This window comes from Trachypithecus francoisi, unplaced genomic scaffold (assembly GCF_009764315.1).
Source record: "Trachypithecus francoisi isolate TF-2019V2 unplaced genomic scaffold, Tfra_2.0 Lachesis_group13, whole genome shotgun sequence".
NCBI classification, from domain to species: domain Eukaryota; kingdom Metazoa; phylum Chordata; class Mammalia; order Primates; family Cercopithecidae; genus Trachypithecus; species Trachypithecus francoisi.
Genome location: NW_022681458.1, coordinates 80,693,841 through 80,717,582, shown reverse-complemented (window position 1 = coordinate 80,717,582; position 23,742 = coordinate 80,693,841). Strand labels below are relative to the sequence as shown.

The 23,742-nt window shown below is 37.9% G+C and overlaps 1 protein-coding gene across 3 annotated transcripts in view; it reads left to right on the top strand.

The window, feature by feature from the left end:
* SLC4A10 (solute carrier family 4 member 10) overlaps positions 1 to 23,742 on the top strand; it is a 395,086-nt gene that overhangs the window by 330,278 nt on the left and 41,066 nt on the right. For all 3 annotated transcript variants that reach the window (XM_033231304.1, XM_033231305.1, XM_033231303.1), the window contains exon 15: positions 22,241 to 22,346. In XM_033231304.1, coding sequence (XP_033087195.1) covers positions 22,241 to 22,346 — 106 coding nt within the window. The remainder of the gene's footprint in view (positions 1 to 22,240; positions 22,347 to 23,742) is intronic.

Here is a 23,742-nt window from a genome sequence, read left to right as displayed (position 1 = left end):
TCCAGGTAGTATTCTACTATATGGACGTTCCACAATTCATTTGTCCAATCACAAATGAGTGGACATCTGCATTACTTCTGGCTTGGGGCTATCTTGCTTCACATGCAGGTCTTTATTTGGACTGTTTTAACTTTCTCTTGGGTAAATACCTAGAAACAAGATTGCTGGGTTATATAAAAAGTGTATGTTTAACTTTATAGAAACTGCCTTGAACCCCTGAGGTGGAGGCTGCAGTGAGCTGTGATTGCATGCACCACTGCACACCAGCCTGGGCAAAAGAGGGAGACTCTGTCTAAAAAAAAAAAAAAGAAAGAAAGAGAAACGAAAATGAAACTGCCAATGTGGTTGTAGCATTTTGTATTCGTAACATCAGAATATGAAATCATATTCCAATTTTTCTTCATCCTCACTATCACATAGTATTGTGTTGGTATGTAGTGATATTTTTATTTATCAATCTAATTTATTGTCTCTCTCTTCTCTAGAGTGAAGGAATCATTAGGGTAGGGAATTTAGCATGTTTTCATTACTGCTTTCACAGTGCCCAGATCAATTCCTGGCACAAAGTAGGTGTTCAATAAATATTTCTTAAACAAATGAATGAATTTTGAATGACTACCCCCTCTGAGTTAAAAACTGAACTGAGATTCAGAAGGTTTTATTGCTTGCCCAAGTGAAAGAGCTAAGGTAAACCCCAAGACATCTAACGCTTTGTCAAACACTTTCAACACTGCACTGCGTTGTAGGTCACTGGTTTGTACAAATTCATTCTATGATTAATACTTAGATTATAGGAGAGTTTACATATATTATTATTTTACTTAGGTCACTTAAATATCTTCAAGAAGTTTTTTTGTTGTTGTTGTTTGTTTTGTTTTGATTTGTTTTGTTTGAGACAGAGTCTCTCTCTGTCACCCAGGCTGAAGTGCAGTGGTGCAATCTCAGCTCACTGCAACCTCTGCCTCCTGGGCTCAAGTGATTCTCCTGTCTTAGTCTCTTGAGTACCTGGGATTACAGGCATGCACCACCACGCCCAGCTAATTTTTGTATTTTTAGTAGAGATGGGATTTTACCATGTTAGCCAGGCTAGTCTCAAACCCCTGACCTCAAGTGATTTACCTACCTTGGCCTCCCAAAGTTCTGGAATTACAGATGTGAGCCACCGCACCTGGCCTAGAAGTTTTAAATTTCAAACAGGAAATAAAAATATAGGAATAGAGGGATTTAAAACATAATTAAAATAATATGTATATGAAGTTACATAGTCTCTTATTTTAGAGCTTATTAGAACATAATAGTGCTTATTTTTAATATAAAAATTTACCTCTTATAGGTATGTGACAAGGAGGGCAAAATACCTTGGGTGGAGATGAGTTTTTCTGCATCACATTGAAGCCCCACTTCACCTTGTTCCTTTGAGAAACTTGGTAGTGATGGCAGCAGTGGCCCATCTGAAGTGGCTGCTGCAAAGATGCCAGCTGCAGCAGGGGAGGCACGGCCGGGGCTGCATACTCTGTGACGCAGGCGGGACCCAGGAAAAGGTGGAAGCCCCGCCCCCTTCTGAGTTGGTGGGGCGGGAGCCCTGTGCTCCCCGGTGCAACTGCAGCTGCCCAGCCATTGTTGCAGACCCAGGCATCCCTGTGCTCTCAGGGCCCGGGAAGCCCCCTGCCCCCGCAGGTTTGGAAGCACTTGCTCCTGCTGTCTGACTTCTCCTCCCATCGGGTGGCTCCTCTGATTTTGGAGCAAAGTTGCGGCCGAGCCCGGGTGCTGTTGCAACCTGGCCAGGTTTGCACACACTTGGGGTAGTACTGACACCTGCCACCTCAGCCCCCTCTGGACTTTGTGCACTGACAAGCATGGGAGGGAGGCCAAGGTGGGGCTGAAGGTGGCTCGGTGCAGGCCTGTGGGCACCGCTAAGCACAAACAGCCTGGGCACCATGAATGGCAGCAGGAGGCAGACAGTCTCCTGGGCACAAAGGGGCTGGTCCCCAGTGAAACTCCACCTTCAAGCCAGGGACAGCCTGAAGTCTGGGGGCCAGGCTGCCAGTTCTGCAGACTGGAGTGAGAAATATGGTGCTTTTTCTGCTCATCCATGGCTACCCATGGACCAATCAGCACACACTTCTACCCCTCTGGAACCCATAAAAACCCCAGACTCAGCCAGACTCAGACAGATGAGGGGACCGCCTGCCTGCAGAAAGGAGTTACCCTTACTGGTCTCCTCTTGGCTGAGAGCTGCACACTTGATGGGATGACTTGTCTATGGATAGGAGCTAGCCACTTTGGGCCTCCTGAGAGCTATACTGTCACTCAATAAAGCACCTCTTCATCTTGCTCACCCTCTAGTTGTCTGTATATCCCATTCTTCCTGGATGCCGGACAAGAACTTGGGACTCACCAAGTAGTGGCGCTGAAAGAGCTATAACACAAACGGGGCTGAAACACACCCCTGATTCACCATGTTGCAGGTGAGGAGGAGAGAAGACAGAAGGAGGGAAGAGCTGCAGCCCTTCAGGAAGCCCAGAGCTAGGAGTTCCATGAGCCATGGCTGTGACACCCTCTATGGGGCTCTGCAGTTCCTGGCATCTCCAAGCTTCTGGGTGCCACTGCGTTCCCCAGAGCCTGCAGTGTAAGCCGCTTGCAGTATGCCTGGTCCAGCCACAGCCTTGCATAGAGCTGGCTTTTGTGCCGGTGTCTGGAACTGCCTGCCCCACCACAGCAGCTAGCATGCCTGGCTGTGCACAGTGGCCAGACCATATGCTTGCTCAGTCATGCACCCCTTGCCTCTGTGCCCTTGGCAGGCCTGGGATCCAGGCTGGTAGCACGAGCTGAGCACAACCTGCCAGGCCTAGTGGGCAGAATAAGCCCAGAGGGCCCAAGTAAAACTTAGGCAAAGGCACTACTGGCCACAGAGGCTTCTGGCTAGAAGAGTAACACCCCGGGGACCTCATGACAGTGATAACTTGGCTTAAAAGGCTGGGATAGGGATCTATGACATTAACCCAATTAGTGGCCTTGGGTAAGCCCCTAAGAACAAGCTCTAGAGATAATGTCCTAACTCAAGAAAAAAAATAGGAAGAATATAGGAAATACATAGGGAATAAGAAGTCTGGAAGTATTGTATTAATACCAAACTTACAGTACTTAAAGGACAAAACAAAGGGTTGCAAAAGAGTTCACCTTGTTGGTGAAGGAAGCCTTGTGCTTCTTATTCTCTGCATATTTTGAATTGTTCAGCTTGCATTGTATGCATGCATTATTTTGTCATTTCTTTCTAAAGATGAATTTTGTGTTGGGAAATTCAAGTCCTGTGACAAACCATAGGATGAGCTCATTTGAGCGAGGTGGTGCTCTTCAAATTAGTTTCCACATAACAAAATTTATTTTCAAATTCAGGGAAAGAGCAACCTACAAAACTCAGAAGTAGAATAGGGCAAAATGCTCAGGGAATAGTAAATAGGTTTACTGTTCTGTTCACACATGTGCTTACTCATTCACTCAGCTCATTCCTTCAACATCCACTGATCTTCCTTGTGTATGTCAGTGCTGATGGTATAAATGAATGCAATATGGTCCCTACTCTCAAAGACCTTAGTGATTATCACACAATGTCTGGAGATGTCCTTTGGACATGATATCCACTCAAATAGTATTTGTTGAATTAATAAATGAGGAGGGAGACTAGAGGATACACAGTTAAATAATTGTAACAAGTACTATACAAGATGTCTGTATAAAGACCTAAGAGAAGAAGTAACAGACTGCCCTGGGGAGCTCGGAAACGTTCACAGAAAAGGGAAACCTGAACTTATCCCTCCATTTCTGTTGTACCTGCCACAAGAGTTTATTGTATGTGGCATACCTATGTTTCTTTCTCTCTGTCTTCATTGTACCTGTAAATTCCCATGTGCAGATCATCACTAGAGCTGAGAGTAGTTACGCAGAGTAGAATGGACCTCTGGGGACCAATTGGCAGAGAGCGTTAAAAGTTCTAATAAGTTTTATCTGGTATAAAGGCCATCAGGGATCATGACAAGGCTCTGGGAAGATTCATGTGACAATTGGTTAGAAGGTGATCCCAGGAAGCAGAGCAAGGAGCAATAAATAGCCTAGGCGTAGAATGGTTAAGTCCTGACTACTGGCTGAGACAATGGTAATGGGAAGGAAGCAAAAAAACAAAAAATGGAAAAAACGAAAAACAAAAATTATCAAGGATTTATTCACTTACTCAACAAGTAATTATGGAATAATCTCTAATTTCTAAGAGCTATTATGAAAACTTTGCCTATATGACTTCATTTGAATCTCACAAGAATCTTATGGGACAAGTATTATCCCTGCTTTACAAACAATCAATCCAAGGCTCCAACAAGCTAAATAATATTCTCAATATCACATAGACAATGAATGGTAAATGAGGTTAAACCCAGGATCATTTTGTCTTAAAGCTCATAAACTTTCTGACATATTACAGTAAAAATAATAGCAAACAATTGCAACGATTATGACTCCTTAAAGGTAGGGACTGTGATATATGTCTATGTATCTCCAGTAGGACTTAGCACAGTAATCTGTATAAAATAATTTTAAATTGTTAAATCAGTCAATTGTCAGACAAGGCTGCCTGCTGTGTGCCAGGTGCTTGCTTTAAAAAAAATGACCTCATAGACAGGATTCCTTCATGGAACTTATAGTCTATTGAAAGAGTCAGACATTAAATATTACACAAAATTACATTACACAAATGACCTGAGTTTTATCATAAAAAAGTATAGGATGCTAAGAGAGTGAGAAATATTTCCAAACTTACATTTTTAAAGGCTATGGAGAGGATATGTCTATTTGAATGAAGATAAATTTCAGATGAGAAAAAGTTTAAGAATTTAATGGAGAGAGTATTTGTATTTTTAGTGTTAGCTAATGGTGGTGGTATTTTACAAAGCTATGATGCATATTTTGAAAAGCTATTTTCCTCATGATATATTATGGTTATATACTTAAGTGATATCTTAGAAAAGTATAAGTACTAAGCAAATCTCTTCAAAGAATAAGCTCAAAATATGGGAACAGGTGTATTCATAAAAGTATTGTCCCTATATTATTTAAATAGTCATCTTAATAGTAACAATTTAATTAAATGATTGATAATATAAGAATAAGTAAACTATGTTGTATCCCTTACAAATAATGGCTCTGAAGGGTAATGTAGCAATAGGAAAATGCTTGCATTATAGTGCTATGTAAAAAAGAATAAAAATATTATATGCTCATAAAAATATGTAGAAAATATACATAAGAACTACTGAAAGAAGTATACCAAAAATTTATAACAACTATGGTAGAAAGACTATGAGAGATACCTTTTTCTTTTTTATTTTATAAACATTCTGTAGTGTGGTTTTATTATTGCAATTAAAAATACGTTCTGAAATAGAAAAAGAATAATCATAAAAACACATTTGGCTTCTATGGATAGATCCTGATTCTCTGATTGTATGTTTTGTATTAATACCTGACTTGGTATATAGCACTCTGGGAGATAATCAAGTCAATAAAGAGACCTGAAAAAAAAATGAATCACAAACCATAACTATTTAGTGCACACAGGAAGGTACTATTAATAACTACAGAGGCAAAAGGAGAGCATCTGCAACCTAAAGACTAAAATTAGTAATAACATTGAAGGGAGTTCTACCAAATTATGTTTTCCAGAAGACAGCCGCAGGCCCTTCTTGTGTAAAGAAGACAGATTACTTCCATTAGCCTTGAAACAAAAGCAAAGACTTCTGGATGAGGGCATTTAATTATAATGTTTATGTAATCACTCTGTAGCCATTTATATAAACAAGATCGCTTAGAGCACTGCTTTTCTGTGGGCAGTAAAGGGTAGTAAAGGATGTATTTTGTAAAAAGTGTATTTTAAGCCAAATAATTCAGCACCACAAGTGAAAATTATTGGCATATTATACTGGTATTTTTAAACATGTAGAGAAGTGCAGATACAACCCTTTTTCTGCTTTATGATTGTTGGACTTTTCAGTCTATGAGCTTGTGATAGTAACAATAATAAATAACCAAAATGCAATACCTAACAATTAATCTCTATTTACTTATATCAGGGCCCCATTCTAGGGGCTTTTATGGATATTAATTCATTTAGCTTTATAATAACCCCATGAGGTTGATTGTTATCATTATCTTCACTTTATACACAAGGAAACTAAAACACAGAGTGTTTAAATGACTTGTCCAAGGTTGCTCAGCTAAATGCTTGGATTTGAACGAACATCGGAAATCTGGCTGGAGACCTCAGTGTCCTAAGCACACACTATGCTATGCATCTAAAGAAATTTTTTGCATTAATACTCCATCTTATTGCCAGAGTCACTAGAAATTATTTTCGATGAGAATAACAAAAAAGCTTGTACAAACTCATTTTCTCTCTCTTCACAGTGCTATTTCCATTTTTCTTTTCTCTTTCTTTCCTTTTTTTTTCTTTTTCATTTCTCTTCTTTGACTTTTTGTAGTTTTAGAAATAAGTTCATCAATACAGAGGAAAGACAGGAAAATGGGATTTTTTTCTCACGTTTTTCTTAATTGATTTATTTAGCATATCTATTTTTGATGTTTAAGAACATAAGAAGTAAGTAGTCAGAAGTCTTCTTTGAGCCACCAAGAGTTGGGACAGAGATGTCAAACGTCGTTACACAACTGGGCAGCCTCTGAGAACTGTTTGCTGAGATTTTAGATGTCAGAGGTGGAGACTCAAGAAAGAACAATAATTTGCTTGGGTATACGTGATATCTGTGATTTTACACATATACAGATACAAATACATCTTTAACTTATTTATTTTTAAATTTGAATTTATTTATTTATGACATATGTAAAACTTGTATATTAAATGTATTTTCCACTTTGGAATTGATTTATAGGTGAGTAATGTCATAACCTAGAGATAGCTTTGACAGGGAGGTATGTAGGTAACTAACGTCCACTTGTAGACTCAACTCTTCAAAAAATGTCTCTCCTGTGCAAATTTCTAACTTAGCATTTTCTTTTTTTTTTTTTTTTTTTTTGGTTGAATAAAATCCAGTATTTTTTATTTATCAAACTCCAATTTCATTTCACAAATGTAAGTTATCATCAGCTCCCCATCCACTTTCCCCCATCTTCTTTTTTTTTTTTTTTTTTTTTATTATACTTTAAGTTCTAGGGTACATGTGCATAATTTTATATCATGTATAACTCCCCAATGCAATCCCTCCCTCCTCCCCGCTCCCCATCATAGGCCCCAGTGTGTGATGTTCCCCTTCCCGAGTCCAAGTGATCTTATTGTTCAGTTCCCACCTATGAGTGAGAACATGCGGTGTTTGGTTTTCTCTTCTTGTGATAGTTTGCTAAGAATGATGGTTTCCAGCTGCATCCATGTCCCTACAAAGGACGCAAACTCATCCTTTTTGATGGCTGCATAGTATTCCATGGTGTATATGTGCCACATTTTCTTAATCCAGTCTGTCACAGATGGACATTTGGGTTGATTCCAAGTCTTTGCTATTGTGAATAGTGCCGCAATAAACATACGTGTGCATGTGTCTTTGTAGTAGAGTAATTTATAATCCTTTGGGTATATACCCAGTAGTGGGCTGGCTGGGTCATATGGTACATCTAGTTCTAGATCCTTGAGGAATCGCCATACTGTTTTCCATAATGGTTGAACTAGTTTACAATCCCACCAACAGTGTAAAAGTGTTCCTATTTCTCCACATCCTCTCCAACATCTATTGTTTCCTGACTTCTTAATGATTGCCATTCTAAGTGGTGTGAGATGGTATCTCATTGTGGTTTTGATTTGCATTTATCTGATGGCGAGTGATGACGAGCATTTTTTCATGTGTCTGTTGGCTGTATGGATGTCTTCTTTTGAGCAATGTCTGTTCATATCCTTTCCCCACTTTTTGATGGGGTTGTTTGTTTTTTTCTTGTATATTTGTTTGAGTTCTTTGTAGATTCTGGATATTAGCCCTTTGTCAGATGAGTAGGTTGCAAAAATTTTCTCCCATTCTGTAGGTTGCCTGTTCACTCTGATGGTAGTTTCTTTTGCTGTGCAAAAGCTCTTTAGTTTAATGAGATCCCATTTGTCAATTTTGGCTTTTGCTGCCGTTGCTTTTGGTGTTTTAGACATGAAGTCCTTGCCCATGCCTATGTCCTGAATGGTACTACCTAGATTTTCTTCTAGGGTTTTTATGGTATTAGGTCTAACATTTAAGTCTCTAATCCATCTTGAATTAATTTTCGTATAAGGGGTAAGGAAAGGATCCAGTTTCAGCTTTCTACTTGTGGCTAGCCAATTTTCCCAGCACCATTTATTAAATAGGGAATCCTTTCCCCATTTCTTGTTTTTCTCAGGTTTGTCAAAGATCAGATGGCTGTAGATGTGTGGTATTATTTCTGAGGACTCTGTTCTGTTCCACTGGTCTATTTCTCTGTTGTGGTACCAGTACCATGCTGTTTTGGTTACTGTAGCCTTGTAGTATCATAACTTAGCATTTTCAAAAAGTCACTGTTAAAATGTAAGCACACTACCAGGAATGGAGTAACACACGCCGTTGTACTCACTAACACAGTATAGTCACTTTGGAAAGCAGAGACCATGTTCTTGAGGGAGTGGTAAAGCAAAGTGAATGGAGAAGTCACATCATCAGGTTTCGATGGGGTTATGGGAAACTGGACAGTGGGGCTGAGGAAAATGGGGATGGTGTAGTTTTCATGATAGGAGGGCAGAGCTACAGGTGTTTTGGAAGAATATCTTATAGGAGAGAGGTCTTGAAAGTGGAAGCTAGCAGAACTACACAGTGAAATGTAGATTACTTCATTTGTTCTGGAGTCATCTCACTTTTCTGGCTATCTGGATAGAAATGGCACCAAGTCACATATTGAGGCAGCATATAATACCTAAAAGAGTAGGTGTTTCAGGTTGGGACAGACCAAGATTCAAGTCTACTTCTATCAGTGTAGCCTTGGATAAGTTATCAAACTTTAGTTCCTCCCATCTATAAAATGTAGCAATTAAACTATTAGACTAGAAAATCTACTATATTCCATGCATATAGTGACTGTATGCATACCATATCTATATGCATAGATATACAGTAGCTATAGAAAACATATGTATGTATATACACATATACATTTGTACAAGGAAGTATTCACATTATCTAGTATAGTGCTATCTTTCTCCCTCGTTATGTTACTTCTGCAAGAAACTTGCCATATTTTCTTTATTTTATATTTTAGTTTCTTATATATGTATTTACTTTTAACAAATATTCAAAATATGCAAATAACTTTCCATTAAACTATAGTACTAGCCCTTTTATTTCTGAGGTAAACTAACTGACCATCTTAGGGAATTCTTTTTTGTTAGCTACCAAAAAAAATAGGATGTGTGCCACTTAATGAACAGATTCAGAAATATATTACTAATTTACTTCAGTGAGAAAGAGACTCTTGCTCCTGGTGAATGATATTACACAATTTGTTTTGTTTTGTTGATAGCACTACTGTGCAATGGTCACCTGTGATACAATTATTTGAATTCATGACAATGATGGGTTAGGAACTGAGGCAGATCCACTGTGCTTCTTTATGTTCAGATGTTTTGAATCAGAATTCTAGGACTATATCTATGTGCCTAGGTAAATATATAAAATAAATATTCCATTATTCCGCTAACAGCTTAAACACGTGTTATAATTCTAACAGACTTTAGAGCGCATATGGCAGTTTCAACAAGTCCAACATATTTTTACGTGCACCTAAGCTAGGGACCCCTGACCAATGAGTTGAACATCATCTATCAGGAACATCCTGATAGATGCTCATCTATCTAGCATCCTGATAGATGACAGATCTTCAACCAGCTAGCTCTCCAGGCCATTCTGCTTCCTCAATTCCACATGTGTAATTAGTTGGGATTCCCAGTCGGGAGACAAAGGCAGGTAGCATTTTGGGCCCTCCATTTACTGTGCTCAGTTCAGTTTGTTCATGGAAACATCTCCAAGGATCTTAAAACTTTAAGAAAATGGAAAATATCTCCTCCTCACAAAGTTGGAGGCCCTGAACCTGAGCCTTAAGAGATTTATTTTTACATTTGTTTTCGAATTCTCACAATTTATACAGAAAAAAAAAAAATCAGAGTATCTATCCTGGGTTTTAACTTTTTTATTTATTGCCATAGTATTATATATCAATAATATTTATAAGAAGGAAGTTGTTAATACATATTTGTTATCTAAGTATAATTTGGGACACTATATAAATCTTTTAGTTTGTGGGTTAGTTCTGTACCCTGTCATCTCCTAAGCTACCTGGTCTTCTTGGAATAATAAATATACATACCTGTTGGGACCAAGACCTATAGTTTCACAATATTCATAGCCATCTGGTTCTGCTACAGGGCAAATTTAGACTGGAAATAAGACAATAAATTAAGTAAGAGAACCTTCCTTTGTTTAACCTACCTCCCAAAGGCTCCATTTGTAAAGAGTACAGACCAGAAATCACATGCCCTACTGGATTCTTTCCATGGGAAAAACCTGTGCTGAGTTTTAGTTTCTTCATTTTATAAACAGAACAAAAATCTCTCCTACTACTAATAGGAGTGATTTGCAGATTTAATGCGATTATATCAAAGTAGTTTTTAACCTATAAAACACAACGTTGTATGATTAGTTTGTATTGAACATCCATGAAACTCTAGGAATAGTACTAGAAGCTTTATATACCATTATATATAGAATGGTGTCTCTTTTAATTCTCAACAAATCCTGTCCAGTTGTTATAATTATACTTACTGAATAAATTATATTAATTTATATTATAATTATATTAGTTATATAATGAATTCATAGAAACTCAGGGGTTGGGTGATTTGCTAAGATCAATAGCTAGAAAGGGGCAGAATCAGTATTCAACTCAATATTACCTCCGAATGGAAGTAATTCAGTGTTACTGAGTATTACTAATTATAGAATTAATACTTTTCCTTTCTACTCAGAGCTAACACAACAGCATTATCTAATGTTGTTAAATGGTAGGTGGAATTAAAAATGGTAGGTAAGATTAAGAAAGGAGGGAAATCACTGAATAACCTGCCCTTCCAGCAAAGTTGACAAAGTACATAAGATCTCTGGTAAGATCTAATCTTCATCTCATTCTGCCACATGTTTTTGTTTTGTTTTTTAAGACGTATCTCGCTCTATCGCCTAAGCTGGAGTGCAGTGGCACAATCTTGGCTCACTGCAACGTCTACTTCCTAGTTCAAGCAATTCTTCTGTCTCAGCCTCCTGAGTAGCTGGTATTACAAGTGTGCGCCGCCACTCCTGGCTAATTTTTGTATTTTCAGTAGAAAGGGGATTTCGCCATATTGGCCAGGCTGGTCTCCACATGTTTTTAATCGAAGCCCCTGTGTTCTCAGTATCCTGAGATGATTGGCTGATTGGCTTTTGCCACAGCCATTGGCTTCAGCCGCTGTTCTGGCCTGGACATCATCCTGTGCATGTTGAAGACAGGATTCTGGCCTAATTTCTTTCAGGGACTTTCTACCACAGAATGACCAAAGGTGATGTTGGGAACAAAATACCTATACATTTCATCCAGTTGCAAATAATCAGCTCCAGCATCTGGAGTTACTTGGTACCTAAATTGACCAGGTTGCTGTTAAGGATGAATGGGCCAATCTTACAGCTGAACACCATGATACTGGTTCCCAGGAGCCAAGCATCACCCCAATCCATCCTTTTTTATTTATTTTAAAAATGTGTTAATACTTTTTAAATCTTTAAGCAATGACTAATTTTCTTTTTAATGAAGATTGTTTTCCCCCAGGATACATCAGAGTAAAAGCATAAGATGGTGCTTTAAAAAAAATATTTTAGAATCAGTTATGTCTTCAGTTTACTAATCCACTATTCACATGAGTAGAACTTACAATTTGCTCTGGTTTTGTTACTTGGATGAGTAAGATAACTTAGAAGAACTGACAGTGATTTTGCTAAAATATAAAAATGGGATAGTTTTAAATCTCTATAGATGTGACCCTTGGTGGTAATATAAAGGAGATCAAAGGACTAATGTGTTTGTTCCCAACCTATCTTCAAATAAAATTGTTTTATAGATGTTATAAAAGTACACATACATACACTTTATATACACACACATGCATTTCATGTATATATCCACTATAATGCTAGTTCTCTCTTCTTATGATACTCCTGCCAGAAATTTGCCATATTTTCCCTATTTTGCATTTTAGTTTCCTTTTTATCATTAATAAATATACTTACACTAGATTTTCAGAGTATGAAATTGTTTTCCCATCAAACTCTTATGGTGTTGGGCCCTTTTTTCTGAGAAAAAAAGTAACAGAGAAATCAATTTAGGAGAGTCTTCCCATTAAGGGAATATACTACTAGTGAACTGGCTTACAGACTGAGGTTGGTAGGTTCGGATATGTATGAGCAGAACAGTAGCAAGACATTTGAGGACCTATGATCCTTGCTTGTTCACCTAATGCTTTTTACCTAACACTGCCACTACTGTAAAACCAAAACAAGACATTCAGAACAAGACATTGCAGACCCAGTTGACACTTTGAGGGAGGCTGCTACCATGGGTATAATCTATAAGCCTCCATTTGGAGCAGGATTCAAGATCAATATGGAGACATTAGATTCTACTTTTTAAAATAAGCACTCATCTCATTTCAGACTATGGACATGCTACTGAGCTTTACTATCCTTAGTTCTTAGTCTAGTACCTGGGTATCTTTATTGTATGAAAGGTTATTTCCTTTAGGACTTGCCTCTGAGTCCCAAACTGGCACTCACTATCGGGATCATGGAGGAAAATGCAACTTTTACATGGATGATGACATGGATTAGGCATCTGTGGTGGTTCTAGAAGTTCAGGATTCACCTGATCTGCCTCCGACTTCTCTTTGGAAAAATGCAAAGTATAGGATCTTTCTACCACAATTCTTTACTACTGTAAGGAGTTTGGTCCACTGACTCTGCAAAAGACCTCTCAGTGTTGAAGTACTTTTCTTTAATGCCATTTCTTGAGAGTTGGAGCTACAGTTGCTCTAGATGTGTCTAGGTCTGATCTTTTCTCCCTCCTACTCCTTGAGCCCCTGATAACCACCATTCTACTTTCTATTTCCATGAGTTCAATCTTTTTAGATTCCTCATATTCATGAGATCACAAGGTATTGGTCTTTCTGTGCCTGGCTTATTCCACTTAACATAATGTCCTTGAAATTCATCCAAATTGTCAAAATGACAGAATTTTGTTCCTTTTTAAGCCTGAAAAGTATTCCACAATGTATATATACGACTTATCTCTCTTTCGCTTTCTTTCTTTCCTGCCTGTTTTTCTTTCTTTTCTTTCTTTCTTTTCTTTCTTTCTCTTTCTTTCTTTCTTTCTTTCTTTCTTTCTTTCTTTCTTTCTTTCTTTCTTTCTTTCTTTCTTTCTTTCCTCTTTCTTTCTCCTTCCTTCCTTCCTTCCTTCCTTCCTTCCTTTTTTTTTTTTTTTGAGATGGAGTCTCGCTTTGTCGCCCAGGCTGGAGTGCGGTGGCCAGATCTCGGCTCACTGCAAGCTCCGCCTGCCAGGTTCACGCCATTCTCCTACCGCAGCCTCCCAAGTAGCTGGGACTACAGGCGCCGCCACCTCGCCCGGCTAGTTTTTTTGTATTTTTTAGTAGAGATGGGGTTTCACCATGTTAGCCAGGATGGTCTGGATCTCCTGACCTCGTGATCCGCCCACCTCAGCCTCCCAAAGTGCTGGGATTACAGGCTTGAGCCACCGCGCCCGGCCCCTTCCTTCCTTTCTTTCTTTCTTTATTTTTCTTTCTTTCTCACTTCCGTTCCTTTCCTTTCCTTTCATTTTCCTTCCTTCCTTCCTTCCTTCCTTCCTTCCTTCCTTCCTTCCAGTTGTCCCAACATCATTTATTGAAGAGACTGCCCTTTCCCCACTGTATGCTGTCAACATCTTTGTTGAAAATCATTTGACCGGCTGGGCGCGGTGGCTCAAGCCTGTAATCCCAGCACTTTGGGAGGCCGAGACGGGTGGATCGCGAGGTCAGGAGATCGAGACCATCCTGGCTAACACGGCGAAACCCCGTCTCTACTAAAAAATAGAAAAAACTAGCCGGGCGAGTTGGCGGGCGCCTGTAGTCCCAGCTACTCGGGAGGCTGAGGCAGGAGAATGGCGTAAACCCGGGAGGCGGAGCTTGCAGTGAGCTGAGATCCAGCCACTGCACTCCAGCCTGGGCGACTGCGAGACTCCGTCTCAAAAAAAAAAAAAAAAAAAAAGAAAATCATTTGACCTTAAATACATAGATTTATTTCTGGGTTATCTATTCTGTTCACTGGTCTCTGTGTCTATTTTTATGCCAGTACCATGCTGCCTTGTTTACTACAGCTTTGTGGTATATTTTGAAGTTCGATATTGTGATATCTCCAGGTTTGTTCTTTTCACTCGAGATTTATTTGGCTATTTAGAGTTTTTTGTGGTTATACAAAGTTTAGGATTGCTTTTTTCTATTTTTGTAAAAAATGTCATTGGCATTTTGACAGGGATTATATTGAATCTGTTGATAGCTTTGATTAGTATGGACATTTTAAATATCAGTTCTTCCAGTCCATAAACAGAGGATATTTTTCTTTTTATTTGTGACCTCTATAATTATTTGATCAATGTTTTATAGTTTTCAGTGTACAGGTCTTTCACCTCCTTTGGATTAAATTTATTCCTAAGTATTTTAAATTTATTTTGGTAACTATTGCAAATAGGATTGTTTTCTTGATTTTCTTTTTCAGATAGTTTGTTGTTAGGGTATTAAAGTGCTACTGATTGTTATGTGCAAATAGGGATGATTTTATTTCTTTCTTTCCAATTTGGATGCCCTTTATTTCTTTCTTTTGCCTAATGGCTATGACTAGAACTTCCAGTACAATGTTGACTAAAAGTGGCAAGCGTAGGCATTCTTGTTTTATTCCTGATCTTGGAGGAAAACCTTTCAACTTTTCACCATTGAGTAAGATATTAGCTGTGGGTTTATCACATGTGGTCTTTATTGTGTTGGGGTACTTTCCTTCTATATTTAATTTTTGAGAGTTTCTATCATGAAAGAATGTTGAATTTTGTCAAATGCTTTTTCTGTGTCTGTAGAGATGATCATATGGTTTTTGTTCTTTATTCTGTTAATGTAGTGTATCACATTTATAGATTTGTAAATGCTGAATCATCCTTACATCCCTGGGATAAATCTCACTTGATCATAATGAATTATTCTTTTACTGTGTTGTTGCATTTAATTTGCTAGTATATTTTGAACATTTTTGCATTTATGTTCACCAGGGATATTGACCTATAATATTTTCTTGTAGTGTTCTTGTCTGGCTTTTGTATCATTGTAATGCTTTCCTCATAAAATGAGTTTGGATGTACTTCTCTTCTTCAATTTTTTGAAAGAGTTTCAGAGGAACTAGTGTTAGTTCTTCATTAAATGGTTGATGATTTCAGCACTGAAGCCATCTGGTCATGGGCTTTTCTTTCTTGGGAGAGGCTTTTGGTAATTGATTCAATCTCCTTACTTATTGGTCTGTTCAGATCTTCTGTTTCTTCCTGATTCAACCTTAGCAGGTTATATGTGTCTAGGAATTTATCCATTTTGTCTAGGTTATTCAATATGTTGGATTTATAATCCTTTGCATTTCTGTAGTGTGTTTTAATGTCTCCTCTTTCATTCCTGAGTTTATTTATTTGACTCTTCTCTCCTTTATTCTTGGTCTAGCTCAAGATTTGTTGATTTTGTTATTATTTCAAAACACCAACCTTTAGCTGAGCTGTTCTGTTGTTAGATAGAATAGAATAGAACGTTCTATTTCAACAATAGAATGTTGAACAGTTCTATTGTTTTTCTACTTTGTATTTCACTTATTTCTGCTCTGATTATTATTTTCCTCCTTTTAGTAACTCTGTGCTTAGTTTCTCCTTATTTTGTGTATCTGAAGGTACAATGTTATAGGCTGTTTGAGATCTTTCTCCCTTTTTGATATAAGTGTTTATTGCCATGAGCTTTCCTCTTAGAACTCTTATTGCTGCAATCCACAAAAGTATTTGTTTTTGGCAAGATGTGTTTCCATTTTCATTTGTCTCAATACATTGTTAAATTTATCTTTTAACTTCTTCATTATCCCACTGGTTGTTGAGGAGTATGTTGCTTAATTTCCGTATATTTCTGCATGTTCCAAAATTCTTCCTGTTATTGATTTCTAGTCTCACACCATTGTGTTAAAAAAAAAAAAAAGATACTCAATATGATTTAAAGTATCATTTCAGTTAATGATCTGGACCTTAAATGACAGCAGCATAATCAATGTTAATCACAAACCAAAGGCTATTTAGTGTTATTATTTTAATATGCAGTATACTTACCAGGGCCCCCAGCACTCAGTCTGCACAGTTGGGCCCTGCCTCAGATCCATACCCCATCTCTTCCTCCACCCCTTCTGTTTCAGCCACATTAACACTGTTTGCTCTCTCTAGTTCCCCGCCCTCACTGCCATGCCCACACTATGCCTTACCAAATTCTGTTCCTCTTTTAGATCTCAGTTTTCCTTGAACACCCAGACTCAAGGTGTGGATGCCTGTTTGTTTATCTTTTTAGTAGCCCAGGCTTCTTTATCGTACATTTTACAGATGTATTCAAATAATTGTGTAATTGGCTACTTAATATTTTTCTCCTGCATTTAAAGAAAGACCCAAGATTATATCTGTCTTATCCAACACTACACTTAGCATGGTATATTGCATGGCAATCATTAACTTTTTATTGAGTTAATTAAGCATTGTGCATAATGCCTAGATGCCTAAGCTTTCAATGTTACCAAACACGTGGAATAAAACCTACTGCAATCTAGGTTCCCCTGAAAGCACAGCCTAAAGTGGAGGCTTACTTGAAGGTTACTCTGTCTTAAGGAGGAGAAGTAAAGAACAGGGAGTTATTGTTAAAGACTGAATTTTTCTCCATACCCCACCCAAATTCATATGTTGAAGCCCTGTTGACTAAAGAAAAAAAAAATCAAGCTTTTAAAGTTTCAGGCCAGGTACATTGGCTCATGCCTGTAATCCCAGCACTTTGGGAGGCTGAAGCAGGCAGATTGCTTGAGGCCAGGAGTTGGAGACCAGCTGGCAACATGACAAAACCCCATCCTGTACTAAAAATACAAAAATTACCCAGGCATGATGGCGATCATCTGCAGTCCTAGCTATTCGGGAAGCTGAGACACAAGAATCGCTTGAACCTGGGAGGAGGAGGTTGAAGTGAACCGAGATCATGCCACTGCATTCCAGACTGGGAGACAGAAAGAGACCCTGTCTCCAAAATTAATTAATTACATTTTTAAAAGTTAGCTTTATTTGGAAGTCTGAGGACTATGGACCAAGGCCTATTGCCTGGGATCAGTTCTGTCAGACTGTTCCAATGCAGCAATTAAGTTCACAGTTTATATACAAATGGTGAAGATTCATTACATGCAAAATCACATCAGAGTTTGTGTATAAGAGTTGATATTTATAGATTATTATTATAGATTATAATTATAGATTATAGATTATCGATAATAGTATTTATTATATAATAAATATAATAATTATTATTATATAATTTATATTATTATCGATAATAATAATCTATAATCTATAACATGCTAGGCTGCCTTCTGCTGTTGAAAATAATCCAAATATCTTGGGCATATAATTCTCATTGAGGAGGGCATGGTATATACAAGAGAAATATTCAACTGGTTTTCCCATGATTGCAAACCTTTCGAACTTTTAGAAGAGAAAAAAAAGAGACAAAGCAAATATAAGAGAGATTTTGAGATAATTTGTACACTCTGAAATGAGAAAACAAACTTAGGGCTGACACAAGAAGAACTAATTATTTTTTTCAAGTACATTTTATTGTTATCAAAATAGTCCATACACATCCTGGGGGAAAAAGAAAACCCACAAATAGTGCAGGAAGATTATAATTAAAAGCACCAGTTCACTCAAAGGCAACATTTTTAACAAAGTTTTTTTTAAATTATTTTTAGTGATCCCTCTAAATTTCTAAATAATATGCTTATATTTTTATTTCTTGTTTTACCAATGTTAAGTGTGACAAATTTACTTTTTGCTCTTATAAATATGGATTTAGCTCATTTTTATTTTATTTTATTTTATTTTATTTTATTTTATTTTATTTTGAGACAGGTCTCACTCTGTCGCCAGGCAGAGTGTGCAGTGGCGCAATCTCTGCTCACTGCAACCTCTGCCTCCCAGGTTCAAGTGCTTCTCCCGCCTCAGCCTCCTGAGTAGCTGGGAGTACAGGCGCTTGCCACCACACTCCATTAATTTTTGTATTTTTAGTAGAGACAGGGTTTCACCATGTTGGCCAGGATGGTCTCTATCTCTTGACCTTGTGATCCACCTGCCTCTGCCTCCCAAAGTGCTGGGATTACAGGCGCGAGCCACTACACCTGACCGGATTTAGCTAATTTTCTACACTTATCTCCAGCCTTCCTCTTCACTCTACCTCCCTTTTCAATATGATAATATCACATCTTAAGTTCCATCATTCCTGTAACCTCTGTAGCTATAAGTAAATAGCCACAAATAACATATGTAGATTTCCATTTCTGATTCTATCAGCCATAGGTAACTCTCTTTACATTCTATTTTGTAAGAGGAGATGAATAATTCTCACCTTTCCTCCCAACATTCTCTTCCTCCTTCTACATCCCCACCCCTGGCTCTATTGTAGTGGCTATTAACATATGTTATTTTGTAACCATGGGTAAGTGTTAAGTAATTTGCCTAAAGATTAATTCTAAAAAATTTAAAAATGTAGAAATCTTTATGTAATGGTAACTATGTAAGCATTATTTACTGTAGAACCAAGTAATGTACAGTGCTTCCCTCTCCGTGGCTCCAGTGTCATGACTTCTGTAGCACTTTACAAATAATATTATGAGTATATACTTCCAGAATGGCAGTATAAGAAACTCGGCAGACCCTCTCCCCAGTGAAACAACTGTACTGGTTAAAGTATTTTAAAAGGCAATCATGAAAAGTCTCTGGAAATTTTCTTAAGGGTATACAGCAAATGAAGAAACATTTATTCCAAAAAGTGTACTAAATCTTGGTAAGAACAATGAGTCCGAGGCACTTGAGTCACGACCCACTTCCCTTCCTCTCCTCCCAGCTCAGCATGACACAAGCTTAACTCTGGGCAAGATTGGCCAAGAACACAGGGCTTCCTCAGCTTCCAGTTGAGGCCAACTGTATGTTCCCAAGAGGAGAAGGCTGACAGCATTTGTTGTGTCCCTTCACCCTTCCCCTCCAGAAGCTAAATTCTGGCTAGATGAATCCAAGAGATTGGGGCTCCCTTCTCTCACCCAGCTCCTACCCGTAGGGTGGTGGTTCAACCTCAGGCCTGGGACACAGAATAGTATGGGTTCTCAGTTATTGATGAGGCTCTGATTATTGCCCATGCTCAGCTCCCTCCTCCTAAAGCAGGGGAGTCACTTACAGAGGAACACAATGCTGTCCCTATCTCTAGTTCTGGAGCCATGCATTCAAGATTTTCCCCAGTGGGAGCACTGAAGCTCTTTGCAAAGGACTAACTTTATTTGAAGCAGAGTAAAGGGAAGTTCAAGATAAAGGTATTCTCGCAAATAGTGTAAGTTCTGGTGGAAAGCAATTAAGAGGAGGTTGGTAGCTTCATGAAAGAAAAGCTAAACCAGATCAGCTAGTGTATGAGAGAGAATCAGGAAAAGAGATAGCTAAGAAGAACCCTCCTGGGTCAGAACAAACCTCAAGCACTGACCACAGCAGACAGAGCACCATTGCTTACACCTGTAATCCCAGCACTTTGGGAGGCTTAGGTGGGAGGATTACTTGAGCGCAGGAGTTTGAGATTAGGCTGGGTAACATAACAAGACCCTGTCTATATTTTAAAAACAAAAAACAAAAGGCTACTGCAGCAAAAAGGCTGGAATTTAATTGGAGCAGACCCCCAGAGCAATTTATGTCCCAGAGCAAATTATGTAAAAAACAACCAAACAATCTAGAACAGAATAGCTGGATATATGTGATAAGCCTTAGAGCAACCACTAAGAAAATAACTCGAAAAATACATAGTGAAGGAAAGAAAACAACAGTGTTCCTAACTTCACAATCAAATGAATTCTCCTTTTCAACATTTCACCAGAGGCTCAAAATCATTCCATGTTTAAATTTTTTTTCTCTTTATAATGTCTACTGAAAAAGTAGCAAAATTACTGAGGAGAGCTTTATTTCTAAAAGGGGGTATCACAACCTGCAAGTGGGAAATGGAGCCTCTGGTTAAAACTGAAAAGCAGGTGCTTCGAAGGAGGAAAAATGAAACAGGAATTCATACTGAATGGATTGGTTTAGCATACATATTCAACTGACTATAGGAGGAGCTATGAATATTCATGAAGGGGCACACATGTAGTAAGCTAACATGTCTGTTACATATGTCCCATGTTCACTTCGTGGTGGAAACAACATTTAAATGTACTAATATTAAGCTCTATATGTCAAAAGGTGAGGCAGAGGACATGAAAGGACTCAGCATGCAGTCTCCATAAACTGGCCAGAACCACTCCATGTTCAGTGGTCTCTTATAAGGAAGGAATGCTAACCAGTTGCTGTGTCGAAACAACAAAAAGCAAGGGGCAGTGTAACATGGTTGGTTGAAATCAGCCATGGAGCAAGTCTTTCAGAAGAGCTTGTTTCTGTTTAACCCTTAGGAATGAAAGCCTACTGGTGGTTAGCAAAGTAGGGGGTGTAACTGGGTGTGGCTGACCTACTGTTCCGTCATGGACATGAGCTCAGTTTTTAAGGTTTCTCTGGGGTCTCCAAGTGAGCCTCCCTGGGGAATCCTCCAATTTTCCTAGTGAGAGCAAGAACCATATCTGTCTGCACTGCCCAACTCAGGTTTTTTTTTTTTTTTTTTTTTTTTTAGTAATAGACAATAACTATTTAAAGAATGAATAAGTGGTGGTAAAGTGAAACAGACTAAGTTCCTGATGTAGAAGGCAGAAGACTGTTGCTTAGGCAGACCAAGTAGAAACTATATGATGTTTTTCTATAGTAATAACCTTAGAAATGGCAATTTGGTTCTATAGTACAATTAATATCACTAAAAGAGCGGTCCAATGAACTTACAAGTTATGTGATGTATGTGGGTTAATCTGGGAGACCAACCACCATTTATTAAATTCTTCTATACAAAAATGCTTTCTGAAGGGCAAATAGCAAGTTTACAAATGAATTTTTGGAAAACAAACTGTAAATTAAAGTTCACTTCTAAGGCTATTAATTTGTGGATATCTTTGTCTATATCTTCTTCTCATTGATATATCCTCAGGTACCTAGAGTTCTCCCTTCAGCCAACCTTAATTTTGAATTATATGCCAGTTATAAATGATCTTCAGAATATGAATTAAATACCCCCTTTAATTTTAATTTATATGATTTTACAATATTAACTACATAGTAACAGTAGATTTGGATATTTATCTTTTTTTTTTTTTTTTTTTTTGAGACGGAGTCTCGCTCTGTCGCCCAGGCTGGAGTGTGGTGGCCGGATCTCAGCTCACTGCAAGCTCCGCCTCCCGGGTTCCCGTCATTCTCCCGCCTCAGCCTCCGAGTAGCTGGGACTACAGGCGCCTGCCACCGCGCCCGGCTAGTTTTTTGTATTTTTAGTAGAGACGGGGTTTCACCGTGTTAGCCAGGAGGGTCTCGATCTCCTGACCTCGTGATCCGCCCGCCTCGGCCTCCCAAAGTGCTGGGATTACAGGCTTGAGCCACCGCGCCCGGCTTATTTATCATTTTTCTATTTGACTTATAATTTAGGGCCAAATGGGTGTCATAAGGAGCTCTCATTCCAGGAAACACTGTAGAGTAGTCTAGTATCCTAACAGTCCATCCTTCTTGATTTTTGAAAATAGTCTATTGTGGAGTAGTTTAGGATAACCTAACTACTTGTCTGTCAAATAGAGGAATGCTGTGACGAGAAAATTGAGCCATTATACATTATTCTTTGGTACAGTCACAAAAAGCTACTTATCTCACAAAAGACACTATTTTGCCTTTTCAGGTGTAACTGTGTGGAACCGCATAATCCCAGCAATGATACATTGAAGGAATGGAGGGAATCCAATATTTCTGCCTCTGACATAATATGGGAGAATCTAACTGTGTCAGTAAGTAAAACATTGAAAATTAAGTCATACCTAAGAGCTTTTGTTGACATTGTGACTCAATTATTGCCATTACAGTAAAATTTTTTTGAATGCATAATATTATAAAACTAATAGTTATGTTTGAATTTTAATTTCATCATTTCAGATGCTCATCAGTAAACTGGGGTTATCTTTCATTATTAAGGTTGTTCTAATAGAAGACCAGAATTGCTCAAAAAGCTCATTTATACAGAATTATGTGACTGAGATGGACTGAAAGCACATTAAATATGAGTGGTGTTGACCTAAATGAAACCATATGGCAGAACTAAGTCTGCCTTCTGTGTAAAGAACTCAGAATGCTCTTACTTTACTCTGTAATGCTGCTCCAGCTGTTCCGAATCTGCTGGGGAAAGGGGATGTTTCTAATATTCTAGTGTCAATACTAAAGTATTTGGGAGGAACAAATATCACTTTTCTTCACAAAATTCTGGCACCTCCCTCAACAAGATATTTCTTTTTTCCATTTTGTTCTTATCTCCCACTCAAGAAAGGGCATGGCAACATGTTTTTCACCTATAACAGTTAAATCCTGTGCCATTGTCTTATTTCCTTTGGCATTTCTCTGCTTTATAATTTCTTTTTTTCATACCTGCATTTCTCTATTTTTCTGAATCTATTATAATGTCTGTGCCTCTTTACCTATCAATATTTGCATTCTATAATTCTGGTTCAATAAAATCTTGTAACTTGAAAATGTGTTCTGCTTTTAATAAGTATTAAAATCTGAGTAGCCCTACTTTCTTTTCTACTCTTCCCAGTTATAAACATTACAGGTTCAAACCTTCTGCCACTTTACCTGCCCATATAGGCTCAAATTTTATTATGACTATCAGCAAAAAACTATATGAATTCTAGTTCATTTGATCAAATGCATCCTATTTTAGTAAATGGTCCAGTTAGGGAACATATAAATCTTTTTTGTTGTACAAGTATTATAAAACTCTAAACATGATGCTTGTAAAGAGCATATGATCTATTGATTTTCTCTATTGAACATGCTCTTTCAAAATTGAAATCAAATTACTTACTCTTTATTTAAAATTCTCTCTTGGCCTATATTTTACTACTTCTGTTCTTACCCTAGTTGTGTTCTGTAGAATAAGCCTTCAGTTACTTTTGTTGTTTTGTTATTGTTAACATTTATTCAGTTCCACCTATTTTTTCCTAGAAAAATAACATCGCCAGGCTGCTTCCACTCAAAGAGCCATTTTAACTGAACAATAAAAGAGTTGATGAGCTGATCAAGAAAAAAACACTATAGTTATTCAGAATTTAGACCTGGGGTCATGATTAATGAAATCAGTAGTGGGTCTTCTGTCTACATTTTCTTTGGTAGACTATATTATGTTTACAG